The 13,609-nt window shown below is 46.2% G+C and overlaps 1 protein-coding gene across 3 annotated transcripts in view; it reads left to right on the top strand.

The window, feature by feature from the left end:
- Window positions 1–13,500, top strand: part of ush (Zinc finger protein ush) — a 144,497-nt gene extending 130,997 nt beyond the window's left edge. Inside the window, exons 2-8 of one of the 3 annotated variants that reach the window (XM_026812788.1) lie at window positions 9,225–9,481; window positions 9,720–10,116; window positions 10,387–11,154; window positions 11,226–11,628; window positions 11,806–12,064; window positions 12,143–12,376; window positions 12,472–13,500. In XM_026812788.1, coding sequence (XP_026668589.1) covers window positions 9,225–9,481; window positions 9,720–10,116; window positions 10,387–11,154; window positions 11,226–11,628; window positions 11,806–12,064; window positions 12,143–12,376; window positions 12,472–12,903 — 2,750 coding nt within the window. In that variant the 3' untranslated portion in view covers window positions 12,904–13,500. The remainder of the gene's footprint in view (window positions 1–9,224; window positions 9,482–9,719; window positions 10,117–10,386; window positions 11,155–11,225; window positions 11,629–11,805; window positions 12,065–12,142; window positions 12,377–12,471) is intronic. The other 2 variants (XM_026812789.1, XM_026812790.1) reach the window with 2 other exon arrangements.
- Window positions 13,501–13,609: the final 109 nt, after the last annotated feature.

The following is a 13,609-nucleotide window of genomic DNA, read 5'->3' as shown; positions in this document are numbered from 1 at the left end:
TAAACGATACAAAATTAACTTCCACTCTCGCTGCACCCTCGTCGTCGACTTCCTCAGACACTCGATAAAAATCCATTTCCACGTATCTCCATCACCCCTTCCCACCGATTTACGACTCCTCCGAACCCCCCTCCTTCGTCCGGGCGCGAGCAACCAACCCCAATATCGTCGAAATTGAGCGATTCCAGGCGTTCCTCCGCGCGAAGTAAACGCGGCTACCATTCTCCGCCTCAACGTGTTCTCGTACCCGCGTCATTTTACAACCGCGACGGCAAACGAACCTACGTGCCCGCTTCAACCGCGCATCCGTGTGCATAATGTGCACCACGAGCATAATTTTTACGAACACTGCTTTACGCACACCCTGTTATACCTCGTAAACGATAAGAAAATCGAGAATGGCTGGATGAACGTCCAATATTGTCGGTATTAATGCGTATATGATGAAAAAGTTAATCGATTCTATGCATGAAAAGGAGTTTGCAAACGTTTTCAAAGCTAATAATTATTAAACTATGGATTTCCATGCAAAGTAAGACATTTATATTTAAATAATATCTTTCAGATAAACATGAAATATTCTGAATAGTTTTACACATTACACAGCAGCATTTATAGTTTCTGCATATAAAATCATAATTATAGATAAATTATTTTCTAATTAGACTTCTTGGTCGTTGACATGAAATAAAATTAATTTTTGTTTAAGATTGATTCTATCAATAATAAAATATTTAATTCAGAGATTAATAAAACGATGTTCTTGGAATTACTTAATTCTCTGAAGCTTTTTTGGTTCTCTAAACGTGTTTATGACTTGTACACAAGATACTATGTACTTAAAATCCTTTAGCGGCTATTGGATGATGTGCAGCCTAGTTATATTGTAATATAACATCGCGCTCTACTCGGAGCACGTATAAGTACGTGAGAGTTCGCAACGCAGGGGATTGTGGACCCGATCGTAACTAACACTTTTTGATCGACCTCGGTTTACGATCCAATACCACGGAGATTTTTCATTTTCATCTTCGCACGAGAGACTCACCCTTGATCCCTGATGTCAATGATTTCTGGGATCGAGGATTCCTGATTCGCTCCGTTAAGAAGGCTATCAATAATTCTCTTTCTCTTTGAAGAGACGAGCTAAATGAATGCGTCAGGAGCCGATGATCCCGTGGTCGGACGATAGAAAATCGAAAAAGAGTGTGAGACGAAGGGGTTGGGAGATTGAGCAGGGGGGAAGAAGAGGAGCAAGGTGGCGAGATGTATACCGGGTCCTTCCATTGATAATTATTCATTCGGTCGACTTCCAGAGCGACTTCGATATCGATCTTAAAACGTCGTCCAGAAGGTAGGCGAGAAGTGTCCTGGTCAGATACGAAATCTCGTTGTGTCGGTTCACCGTCGTCGTCGTCGTCGTCGTCGTCGTCGTCTTCTTCGTCGTCGTCGTCGTCGTCCTCGTGGTTCTCTCGTCGCGAGCGGAGAACAAGAGGGCTAGAGAGAGAGAGAGGAAGGCGAAGTCGGGTTTAATGTATGCGCGCCGAGGCCCTGCCGGGCGATAATTGCCCGATGTGGCATTGCCTTCGTGGCAACGAACATTGGTCACGTCTCAATGCTTAAGCCTCGTTCACAGCGTCTTCCCGTATTGACTTGTCTATCGATCGAGCGTTCGGTTCTTCGAGTTGGAATCGTCCTCTCGCCTTTGGACGCGAAGTACATAATATGAATCGGAGCATTCCGTCGTTCCATTAAAGAAATCGGGCGACGGGATTGCGTTTCTTCCTTACGACTCTTCTATTAGCCAGAGGAAACAAATGCGAACTTTTCTGTCATATCGCATTGCATCGTTGTCAAACGATCAGAAAAACAAAGCTGCCCCGGAATCCTCTTTCTGACAGCTGCGACGATCAGTCGATTCCAGCTCGATGGAGAACGCCTGCTCCGAATGCTGACGGCCGTTTCTCATAGCCGGATCCCTCTGTGGTCCTCTTTGAAAATTTGTAAAGAGTCGAATCGACTCTGATCGTGGCCGAACGGAGGGCCGAAAGGTAACGAGACTAAAGATTGACCGGATCAGATACCGGCGGGTAGGACCGGCCAGTCCAGATCGTCGAGATAGGAGAATTTAATAACCTGCTACGTGGCGGAGGCGAGGGGGAGGGCTGCCGGGCCGATGGGGTGGTGCTGGAAGGTGGCTACGGGGAGGGGGTGCAATAATATCGAGAGATATCGATCTTTAATTAGGCACGCAGCGCGGGAACGAGAGATTAGATCTCTCAGCTAGACGAGAAGCAAGTTCTGGCCCATCTTCCCTCCTCTTGTTTCTCTCTATCTTCCTCTCTATCCAGTTTCTGTACGACCATTCTCTCTCTCTCTCTCTCTCTCTCTCTCTCTCTCTTTCTTTCTTTCTCTCCCTTATCTGTCCATCTCTATCTCTCTATCATCTTTTTTCTCTAACTTGCTCGAGTTCTCTCCTCCGCCGGATCCTCCGGAGATCTTTCGGTTACGTCGTAGTATCGTCCGCTGCCACAATGAGACTCGATCCAGATCCATTTTCGTTGATCGTATCGAAAGAATGAAGAAAGGAAGTTTCGATGGTATCGCCGAGACTCGGTGGAATATTTTGTGAATATAATTGCCGTGGATTTGTTTTATTTGCCGCAGCCAGCAGGCCCCTTTGTCATGGACGCTGAACGGTAGGCAGGTTTATCTGCCCGGGTAGACCGGTTGTTACACTTTTACTGTTTGTTTAACAATACCCGATCGACGAAACCCGTTACAATATTGCTCAAGAGTCTTGACAATATTTCGCCGCGCACAATTCTCCATCGAGCATCTTCAATACTCCTTTTTTAACGTAATACAGAAGCAAAAGGAACGTTCCTCCTTTTCAAGAGATCGACCAGATTCTACGAGAACGTCGCTTGATCGTGAAAGGAATAAAGGGAAGTGCAAAATCGGTGAAGACGTTTTATTTGCTTACAGTAAACGGGAATTCGAATAGAGGATAATTTCGAACGCTTGTAGCGCAGCACGAGCCCGCGCGCATTGAATATGCAGAGGGCTAGGGATATGCTTTATACGTGTCCGCGATTAAGCCTTGAAAGATGGGGCAGTCATTAAGCGATACCAGCAGTTGACACTCGAATAGATACCTACGTATAAACCTTCTGCTCTCTTTCACGCCTCGTTCGATTCCACGCTCTGTGCCTACACTTCGCTTCGCCGCGTTTCGTCTTTTATCCGTTCGTTCCGCGATTTAAGGGGTAACGCCGTGGTAAGAAACAACGGATTTCTCCTGTGCAAATATTCAGAGTTTAACATCGCGCGTGAAGAATGAAAAGTCATTTCGTGTAATTACGACTCTATGATTTATTACCGTCTTTCAATCGAGATGATTACTAATTTGGAATATTTGTCAGATATTTTTATATGAAATCAGTACTTGGAATTGTTAAAAGACTTACGAACAGTATTTTCGATTCGTAGTGCAAAGAGGGGCACGCATGATCGCGGCACTCGCTTGGCGGGCTCGATTTCTGGTTTTCACCGACGGCGGCGGCGGTGGCGGCGGTGTAAAAAAAATCGCCAGCAAAAGCAGTGAAAACCAAGCTCGGTGACAGATGGCGAGTAACGATAACGTCCCTCGAAGGTCCTGCTAGCAAGCGAAACGACCTGCACGGATCCTGTTCCTGTCGCGAGATAAAAGAAGAAACAGCTGCGTCCCGGCACTGATCGGAGATCGCTCTCCCGTGTACGAGAATGCTTTCGACGTTGGACAATCGTATGGAAATTTATGGAGATCATTTGTTTATCTATTTATTCTCTACGCGGCCGAAATGGACGATGAGTCCAATGAAACAGATGTAACCAGGCAAAAACGGGTCAATCAAACTCTATCGATTAAGAAATATAGGAACTAATTAGTAAACTAGATTTTTATACAAGTTTGTAGTGGAAATTAAGAAAATAAAAATTTATTTTATCAGAGAATATTTGCTGCAAGTCTATTCATTTTTATTGAAAGTATTTCCAATTGAAAAAAGACTGAATATTAGCGAAATTAATAATAAAATAACTCCTGCGGTGCTCGAGCGTAACAGAATGTCAACAGGTAGCAACGAAACGATTGCTATAACCGTGAAACATCGTCATTAGAACGTAATAATGTCCCCGGAATGGTGCTATTAGCTCCATCAATGATCTACTAACATTCCCGACTAGTAATTGGCCGGTATTTTCGACTGGCCGATCGAGTAATTAAGTGGTAAAGGGGTGAAAGTCGAAATGTGTATCGGTATCTTGTCACGATATCAGCGCGTCACAGATTTATCGTCGCCCTTTAGCATAATCACTATCATTATTGCCCCTACGTTACATGCACGACGCGCGTGTCACTCTCTTAACATCGAGGACTGTACACGCGACGAGTCTTATCAAAATCCCGCGATCTTCCTGTACGATCTTTGATCGATCGCCCCGCGTAATTAAATTTCCGTGCGTGCCGATCGCCGCGTTCGACTCGAGCAATCCTTGTCCGATGTCTCGCGCCTCGAAAATTTATGTTCATCCCCCGGGCGATTCGAAGAAACCCTCGTTTCCGCTCAACACTAATATGCTAATTAGTGGACTGCAACTTTGTATGCAGAACGAAACGCCTGCGATGTCTGTTTAAAAACTTATTTTAAATCAACATTTATTTTATCGTTCAACCATTATTTTATACATTAGATGTATTTTATCTACATTTAATTTTCTTAAAAATGCGTCAAATTTTTACTATGTACGCAACTATTTTACCTTATTCAAATTTCTCGTAATTGGAATATTTAAACGAGATTTCAGAGGGAAGTGATGTAAGAACTCTCATGTCATGTTCAATCTTGCTTGGTTCACCATGCAATCTGTGAGTCACCGTGCTATTTATAATTTCCCGTATCATCGGGCGAATGCGATTTGATGATCGTGCGATCGGAGACGAGCGTGGGAAGAAGAGCTAATTAAACAAAAAGTGACTTAACGGACTCGATCGAATTCACGATTCATTCGTATTCATTTCTAATAAGGACTCATATCCAAAGAATAATTCTTCTTGAAAATCTTGAAGGTTCATTTGAATTTCCGAAAAATCATTGTTTCTCGTCTTGAAACGATGATTAGGATCCTGGATCCGAGTCTGTCACTACATTGATAGGTATGAGGGCCACGTATGTATGTATAGCCATGCGTGTTGATACGCAGATAGTAGAAGACGAGAGGTGGACGTAGTAAGAGCTTTGCATGAATAATGTGCTCCACGACGTGATCCGAACTTCTTGGAAGAGGCTCGCGCCGTCTCTTTCTCTCCTTACGACTGCCACCCCCTCATACGAGCAAGAGGAAAAGGCGAGAGAGAAGTGCAGGCCGGAATAAAGGCAGATCGGAGATATCGGATCGATCGGATAGATTTGCGTTTTAATGAGGTGTGCTTGCGCGATGGCCGCGCGCGCTGAATCTTGAAGAGTTAAGTGTAACGGGACGAATTGAATTGATCGATTGCATCGGGCGTTTAATTGAATCGGGACATGGACAAGTTTCGTTCGTAAAGACATCGCTGTCTGGTAAATTGTGCATAATGTTGTACTACACGAGTCGCCGATACTCCTCCGTTGGCCACGATGCTGTTTTTAACTATCCGATGTACATACAGGGTGTCGATGAAACAAACAGTTAAAAGTAATGCGTATTCTAAAGGCGAAGACAATCATGGATGGGGTGCAGAGAGAAACGAAAGATCTAAAATCAATTTTTTCCAATATCGATCGATGCATCCAAAGGAAATAAAATTTCTCGGCTTTATAAATAATTTGTAAACATGTCCAAATCTGATTTATGAAAAAATCAAATCACTTGTAATCTGGTTGCATAGGAACCATCGACAAAAGTGATTGTTGGCCAAGAAGCATTACCCGAAATAGGGACGCAAGTGTCAACGTGGCTGGAAGGTGGCTGGCTTAAAGCACAGCTGCGGGGATTGGTGAACAAGAACAACGAGATCGGGGGGTAGGAAGAGACGGCGTAGGAGCCGATGAGAAGGTTGCGACTTGAGCTCTTACTTAGCAGCCGCAGTGTCACGATCGGGACGGCTGCATTAGCATATCTCCACGATGCAGCGTGTAGAGAAAGAGAGAGAGAGAGAGAAACAGGAAAGAAGGGGGTGGGTGGCGTGGTGAAGAGGACAGAAAGAGAAAAGCAAAATGTTTCGTGGTTGCATCGGTATACGAGTGCCATGCATCTCTGGCATGGGTCGTGGCCCCGTGAAAAGAGGGCGCACTACCATAACATCGAAAGAAGAAACAACTAGAAGAAAGAAGAAGGAGAAAGACAAGAAGAAGAAGAAGAAGAAGAAGAAGACGACGAAGAAGAAGAAGCTGAGAGGACTCACTCAGGCCTCACCAACAGCCCTGCCTGTTACCTGTACGTCGCGTGTTTGCCTACCCGCGTCACGATCAGGATCCTATTTGCATAGCGCCGATGAAGCTGCTACCGTTGCGCTCGTTTTCCTGCCACCGGTGTACACCATCGACTCATTCCACCTGGGTGCTGGTTACCCATCCGGCCATCTACTGGAAGATGACAGGGTTTGTGTTACGAGATACCGGGGAATACCGGAGAACGCATTTGAAATCGCAATTGAATTCGGTTTAATAAAGTATTGATAGTATAGAAACCGACGTGTTTTATGAGAAAAATAAATATACAATGCTTACTTGTTCGTAATTTTGTTTATCAAGATTGTTTCATTGCATAATATAAAGTGAATGAAATATAAGGAGCGATGCACGCGCGGTATCAGCGGAAGGACGATGAAAGGTGATAGGTTTTTCGAAGTATTAAGGGCTACAGGAGAGAACGCGAACGCGATAGGAAAACAGTAACGAGTAGTGGTTTAACGCGGATTTCTAGATTCAATTAAAACCGGCGAAGGTGGAACAATGGCGTAAGTGGCAAAGATCAGGAGAGCTTCCGAACTCCGTTTCTCACGCGGCCTGTTCGTTTCTCGCATAAAGCGGAGCCGGAGGTGTACACGGGCGCGGTATCGGTTCTGAGAATGGCTTATCAGCCCGCGGATATGTTAATGGCGGCCGTGTTCCAGGCCTCCCTCCGCCCCCGTCGCTCTGCCCTCTGCCCACAACCACCACCACCGCCACCGCCGTCTTCTTTTCGAGATATATTATACCCTCGGCGAACCCGGAGGTGGTTGTCGGTGGTTGTAGTAGGTGGTTGCGGAGCGAGCAAGGTGCAGCCCCTCTCGATCGGACCGTTCAACGTTTGCATGCACGTGCAATTAAGAATGGTCGGAGGGCCGGTAACGAGAATGAAAACCAGATAGAGAGGCGAGTGGACGGGCCGAGAGCCTCTGTTTAATAGTTCACTTCGTGGGACATCGCGTTCTCGTGCGCTCGATAGAGTCGTTTCGAGGGCGAATGTCTTCGTGGAAGATCGGCTTCTCAACGTGCCCGATGCAAAAAGGATTGTATGATGCTCGAAGATCTAGACAGGAGGAACAAGAGAACATTTGTATAAATGACATTCCTTTTAAGATTTGAATAAAATATCGTAAATAAAAAATTACTTTGCTGGTTTATCTGATACCCTTTTTAACTCTCAAAGATCTTTTATAGTAATAGGCATTGTTTCACGCATTTTGTGAATTGATGCTAATACTGATAGCCCACGATTTTGATTAACCCTGCCGCAACGAAACTCGCGCGTAAATGCAAGTCGAGCTTGTCCCGTGGTCACAAGTAGCTTGTAGACGCGTGCAATTAAGGATGTTCTCTCCCTCTCGTTGCAACGACGAGCCAAGCCGAAGTGGAAGGAATAGAAACTCGAAAGGAGATAGCGTTAAGAAAAGAACGGAGGCAACGAGGTGGATGAAGGATAGAATGGGAGGAGGTGGAACGTTGCTGAGGCGAGTTGGCCTGATCCATCGATGACCGCTTATTTACAGAGAGGTAGAAGGAACACGACCGGTCTGTAGATGCGAGCTCGGGATAGGCTAGAAGTGCGCTGCAACCCTTTACCCCAATCTGCCTCGGCATCTTGGCCTCCTCCCGCTCTCTGTCTCGCTCGCGTACGCCTTTAGAGTCTCGCCCAACCAGGCAATTAAAGCATCCGGGTAATTCGACGGCCGATACGCGTGTCGCCTCGATTTTCGAGGACAACCCACCTGGACGTACCGCGTTTGCGGATATCCGTACGAAGGATCGCGGAACGAAAAACCGTGGAGAACGATACGCGGAGGAGAGATTCGAGGTGTCGATGGTGTCTCCGCTTTCCTTACCTGCTCGCCAACAGGATGTTTCCCAACTGCGAACTGATCCCGAAATAGATACGCACTTTTTACGAAGTTAACGCGCGGTACCTAAGCTGCGAAGATTCAAATTTTCCTGCAGTTCTTGGACCACTTACCATAGTTAACACGGATAGTGTCTTCACATTCTCCAATACTTGATTAAAGAAAGGTCTACAGTTGAAAACTTGAGGTCATTCTTAAAAAGTCGTTAAAGAATTCCAAAAAAAAGCTACATTGTTTCAAAAGAATTGACTCGTCTCGATTTGAAAAGCTGAACAACCCCATGATGTTGAGTTTACCCGAGATTTCGATGCGAGAAGCAACCCCTTTCGGCGTCGAAGCGGCACATCGCCTCGCTGCGAATGGTGGGGATTCTCGGGGTGGCGTGCGAAGAGTGCAGAGGCGAGAGGGGTGGCCCGGCGAGTGCGATAGATAGATGAATAGAAAGAGATAGGAGGAGCAGGGTGAAGGGAAGACGGGGGTATGCAAAGGGCAAAGGCTGGCGTGGCGAACGACCATTAGGGAGCCGAACGGCCATAGAGACGCATCGTTTCACGTGCGTGCCACGGCATTTATTCCCTCTTGCTTTATTCCGTTGCCCTCTGTTCCTCTTCCGGCTCTGTTCAGCCAGCTGTGCCTCCACCACGTGGATCCGTTTCACAAGTCATGCTCGTTTCGCGAGAATGTGTACATCGTCGTTGGGGCAACTGGGAAAAATGTACTCATTATTATGTATCTCATAAACATAAAATAGAACAGTGCAGATATTCAATTTTTATCAAATCGAACCCTCGCGATACGCTGCGTACGAAATTAACTGCAAAGTTGTTCGTACTTTAATACGGAGTGATAAATAAGAATTGTTTTTTTCTTGTGATTCCAGGGGAGGATGAGGAATGGAGCGACTCGGAGAAAACACCCTCGGTGAGCAGTGGCGTGGATGGCGGTGGATCGGGGGTTTCCAGCCCGGTCGCGCCTGTCGCCGAAGAGGAATCGAGCCTTCCACCACCACCGAGACTGAATCCTCCTTCCTCGACGACCGTAATCGCGAATTCAGCCGCTGAGGATATCAGATTGAGGCTCAGCGTACTCTCCGAGGACGCACGAAAACGGCTGGCTAGTCTTACCGAAGATATTGAGGTAAAATTCAAATCATTTGACGTTTCCTGATAGAAACTGATACATCAGATATGTCACAGATCATAGAATACTTCATTATAAATTTGACGTTTCCTGATAGAAACTGATACATCAGATATGTCACAGATCATAGAATACTTCATTATAATCTTCAATAAATATAATGGAGATATATTTATTGTTATGAGACATTCTCTTCATAAAAAATTAATAAAATGTTCGTTTATCTGTTCTACAGATTGCAAGAACCTTGAGAGACCGAAATGCGATTCCTAGGATCAATCAAACACGAGAATCAAGCCCGAAGGAGACGGAAGATGAATCTAATACGGTCCTGGTCAAAGAGGAGGACTGTCAGCCGAGATCGTCGTTCTCCTCGTCGTCATCGACCAGAAGACGGGAATCCGTGAGCAGAAGGGACTCCGAAGATTCCTCGAGACGATCGAACACAGACGATCCACCGTCCGAGAAGAAACTGAAACTCGACGACGAAGCAGCACCAAGACTGAGACTTAATGCTAGTCTGGCGACGGATCCAGCACTCCGACCCGCCGCTGTAGCCGCGCTCACTGTCAAGCCGGAGAATACCTCGCCGCCAAATCCTGTGCCACCGCTACCGGCTGGTCTTCAAAATGGTAAGAAAATTTAAACAAGTTTATTTTTATTTCCACAAATAAAACCGACTTCAAAAACAATGTTATTTCTATTATATGAAAAATTGTTTCGATACATCAGTCAGTAATTTCGAGTGAACTACATTATATATCATTTTGAACAAATCAAAAAGTGATCGATTTGGCGTGGAACGAATCACGTATAGCACTGACTGTCTGCCTTTCTTGAAGTCGGTTATAGAAACTTCTATTCCATATTCAATTTCAAAGAGCAAGATTTTTTCCGTGTAGGATTACGGACAAAACCGAATATATCAATCAAAGAAACGAACGTTGCAGCAATCGCGTCAGGTCGGCTGTTCGTGCTGCCGACCGACGGAAAGGAAACGATCACGGTGGAGCCTGCCAGGCCGGCGGCTCTGATCTGTCCTCCCTGCGGCATCCGGTTCAGCTCGGCAAGCACTCTAGAGGCGCACCGTACTTTTTATTGCGCCCATCGTCCCCGGCTCGAAGAGGATGCTGCGAACGAGGAAGACGAGGAGAAATCGAACAAGTTCGAGGTGAGGAAGGCGTACGCCTGTCCCCACTGCTCGTACAGCGCGGACAAGAAGGTCTCGTTGAACAGACACATGAGGATGCACGCCGCCTCGCCGGCACCACCCACGATACCGCCCGCTCCGACCGCGGCCACGACTCCGGGAAGCGGTACACCGGCTGCCTCGAACGGCTCTTTAAACGAGGAAGCGGAGAGATATTGTAGGAACTGTGACATCCGATTCAGCTCGCTGAAGACTTACCGGGCGCACAAAACGCACTACTGCAGTACCAGGCACGTGGTCAAGGATACACCGCCGCCGGCCACGGTGGCCTCCTCGTCGGTGAAAGCCTCACCACCGACGAGCGCGAGTCCCGGAGAGGGATCACCACCTCCGCAACCTTGTCTGGCACTGCCTACAAATCCCATCCTCATCGTGCCGTACTCTCTGTTTCGCGGAGCCAGTGTCCTGGCGGCACCGACTCTGCCCGCGCCTGACACCGCCTGCTTCCTTCTTCCGAATGGTTCGTGTTTCGTCTTTACACACTTTTGATCCACGACACATTGTATTTAATGATCCTCGTGATTGGTGCAGGTCATCTTCAACCGATGACCAGAGGTCTCGCCACAGCGCCGCAGAATGCAGTGGTCGAACCGCCGCCGGTTCTCCGGGCAGCGAACAAGCCAACGACCCCGGCATCCGTCGTGGCGTCGTCCACATCGCCACCTGGCTCGGCACCGCTAGATTTAAGCGTCAGAAAGTCACCCGCCCATCAGGACGAAAAGGAGAACAGGGTGTCACCAGCACCTTCCTCTCTGCCTCCACCGCCTGGTAGTCCCAGGTCCAGAGGAAGCGGAAGTCCTAGGGCGAGGTCGATCGGTTCTGCACCGGTGGTTGGAACCGTTATACCTCCGCCGCAGACGGAACTCGCACTGAGACTGGCTGAACTTCCGCCTCCACCTGTTCCCGGGGTGCTCGTGAAGCAAGGTGTGTCGAGGTAAGACAATCTGACGCTTTTACAACATGTATTTTCATTTATGCTATGTATGTAAAATTATCGAACAAAAAATGATGAACGAAAAAATAGTTGCTAATAGAAATATATCATAAAAATAGGAATACATTTTTTAAGATAACTAGTAGATTATAGGGATGAATATTGTTGGATCTTCAGATGCAAGGAGTGTAATATCGTCTTCTGTCGTCATGAAAACTTCGTTGCGCACAAGAAACATTACTGTCAAGCGAGGGAGACGACTGTCAGCAATAGTCCTCCACCCCCTGGTACACCTTCACCTCCTCTGGTCCAGTTGATCTGCGCCGCATGCGGCATTAAATTCGCCTCCATGGACAATCTAGTTGCTCATCAGGCATTCTACTGTCCCAAGAGGCCGGAACCTCAGGAACATCATTCGAGGTGCTCTAAATGCAAAGTCAGTATAGATTTCTATAGATTTGTTTCCATCGCGTTGAGATCTTGCATAATTTGATTTCGTATTATTTTTGTTCAGGCCGTAGTCGAACCTGGGAGCACCCATACGTGTACCAGCGGGTCTACGGGAGGTTGGAGATGTCCCGTTTGCGGCACGGTCAGTCCTACAGCAGGAGCAGCTCAGCGTCATATAGACGCGCATCAAGGCGTCAAGGCTTTCAGATGTACGATCTGTCGTTACAAAGGAAATACGTTGCGCGGTATGAGGACGCATATCAAGATGCACTTTGAGAAACGTGGTGCCGATCTACAGGTATACTTTAATTAATCAGTATTTAATTTTATTTCTTCCAAGTGTATCAATTATAAATTTGTGAACGGAATCATGTTCGTATCCAATCATTTCAGGAAGAAAATTATATATCGTGCGTAATAGACGAAGATACGATTCTGCCGACTTCAGAACCCGCTCCAGCCACTACTCCAGAGGAAATCCCCGCGGAAGTGCAAGTAAATGGGAAAACCGAAGTACGGAAGAGTCCTCAACCACCACCACCACCGCCGCCGCCGCTTCCGGCGGTGACGAACAAGGTGAAGCAAGAACGCGAGGACACGCCGCCTCCTGAGGAAAGTCTCGACCCAAACAAAAGCGGCCCGCGTTATTGCAGGTCGTGCGATATAAGTTTCAATTACCTGAGCACGTTCATTGCTCACAAGAAGTTCTACTGCTCGAGTCACGCTGGCGAAGCGAGCAACAATAACAACAACAATAATAACAACAACTCGAGCAGTCACGCGACGACGCCGCCGAGCGGCAGGACCGAAGCTTCGGTGCTTTAAAGAAAAACGAAGCAAAGACTCTCTCGAATGGGACTGTTAATTGTTGCCAGTTTATACATATATAATTGCCGACTATCCGATTTAGTTGACTACCGTTGTGTGATTTCTGTTGATCCAGGGAATTGTTTGTACTTATAAGTTGAGTTTTTCCGACGTGTACATACGCGGTGCGCGAAGAGGAGAGGCTGCGTTTAAGCGTTAAGAAGCGGTACATTAAATAAACGGTGAGAGAAAATTAACGGCGATCGTAGTGACGTTTTGATAGTTCACTTTCGTATAGCGTTTATAGGTATAAGATAATGAAGTAAAATGCGAGAAAGTGAAACTGGTCTCTCGAACGCAACGATCGTTCTCTATACGGAAAGGTGTGCAATCTCATGACTCTTCAGTAATCTCGTAGTTGTAATTGATAATCGACACATACCTAAGGAATTTTACGGAAAAGTAACGATGAGTGTAAAATGTTGTACAGTAGACGAGTAGAGTATTACGATACGATAATAGTTGATAATCCTGAATGATACCAATTCCCAGCTTGTGAAAATGCTAAGTTGCAATATGACATTTAATATATTATATATATATATATATAATATATAAGATTTTAATGGTAATCTAACTTTGAATTATCAAATGGAATAAAACCAATTTTTTTATTTATATTTTATACTTCGTTCGTACTTGTATACGTTATATATTAACGCGT

This window comes from Ceratina calcarata, unplaced genomic scaffold (genome assembly GCF_001652005.2).
Source record: "Ceratina calcarata isolate Rehan_Ccalc_2016 unplaced genomic scaffold, ASM165200v1 scaffold297.2, whole genome shotgun sequence".
Classification (NCBI taxonomy): domain Eukaryota; kingdom Metazoa; phylum Arthropoda; class Insecta; order Hymenoptera; family Apidae; genus Ceratina; species Ceratina calcarata.
Note: the sequence above shows the minus strand (reverse complement) of the source record. Positions and strands in the feature narration are given on the sequence as shown.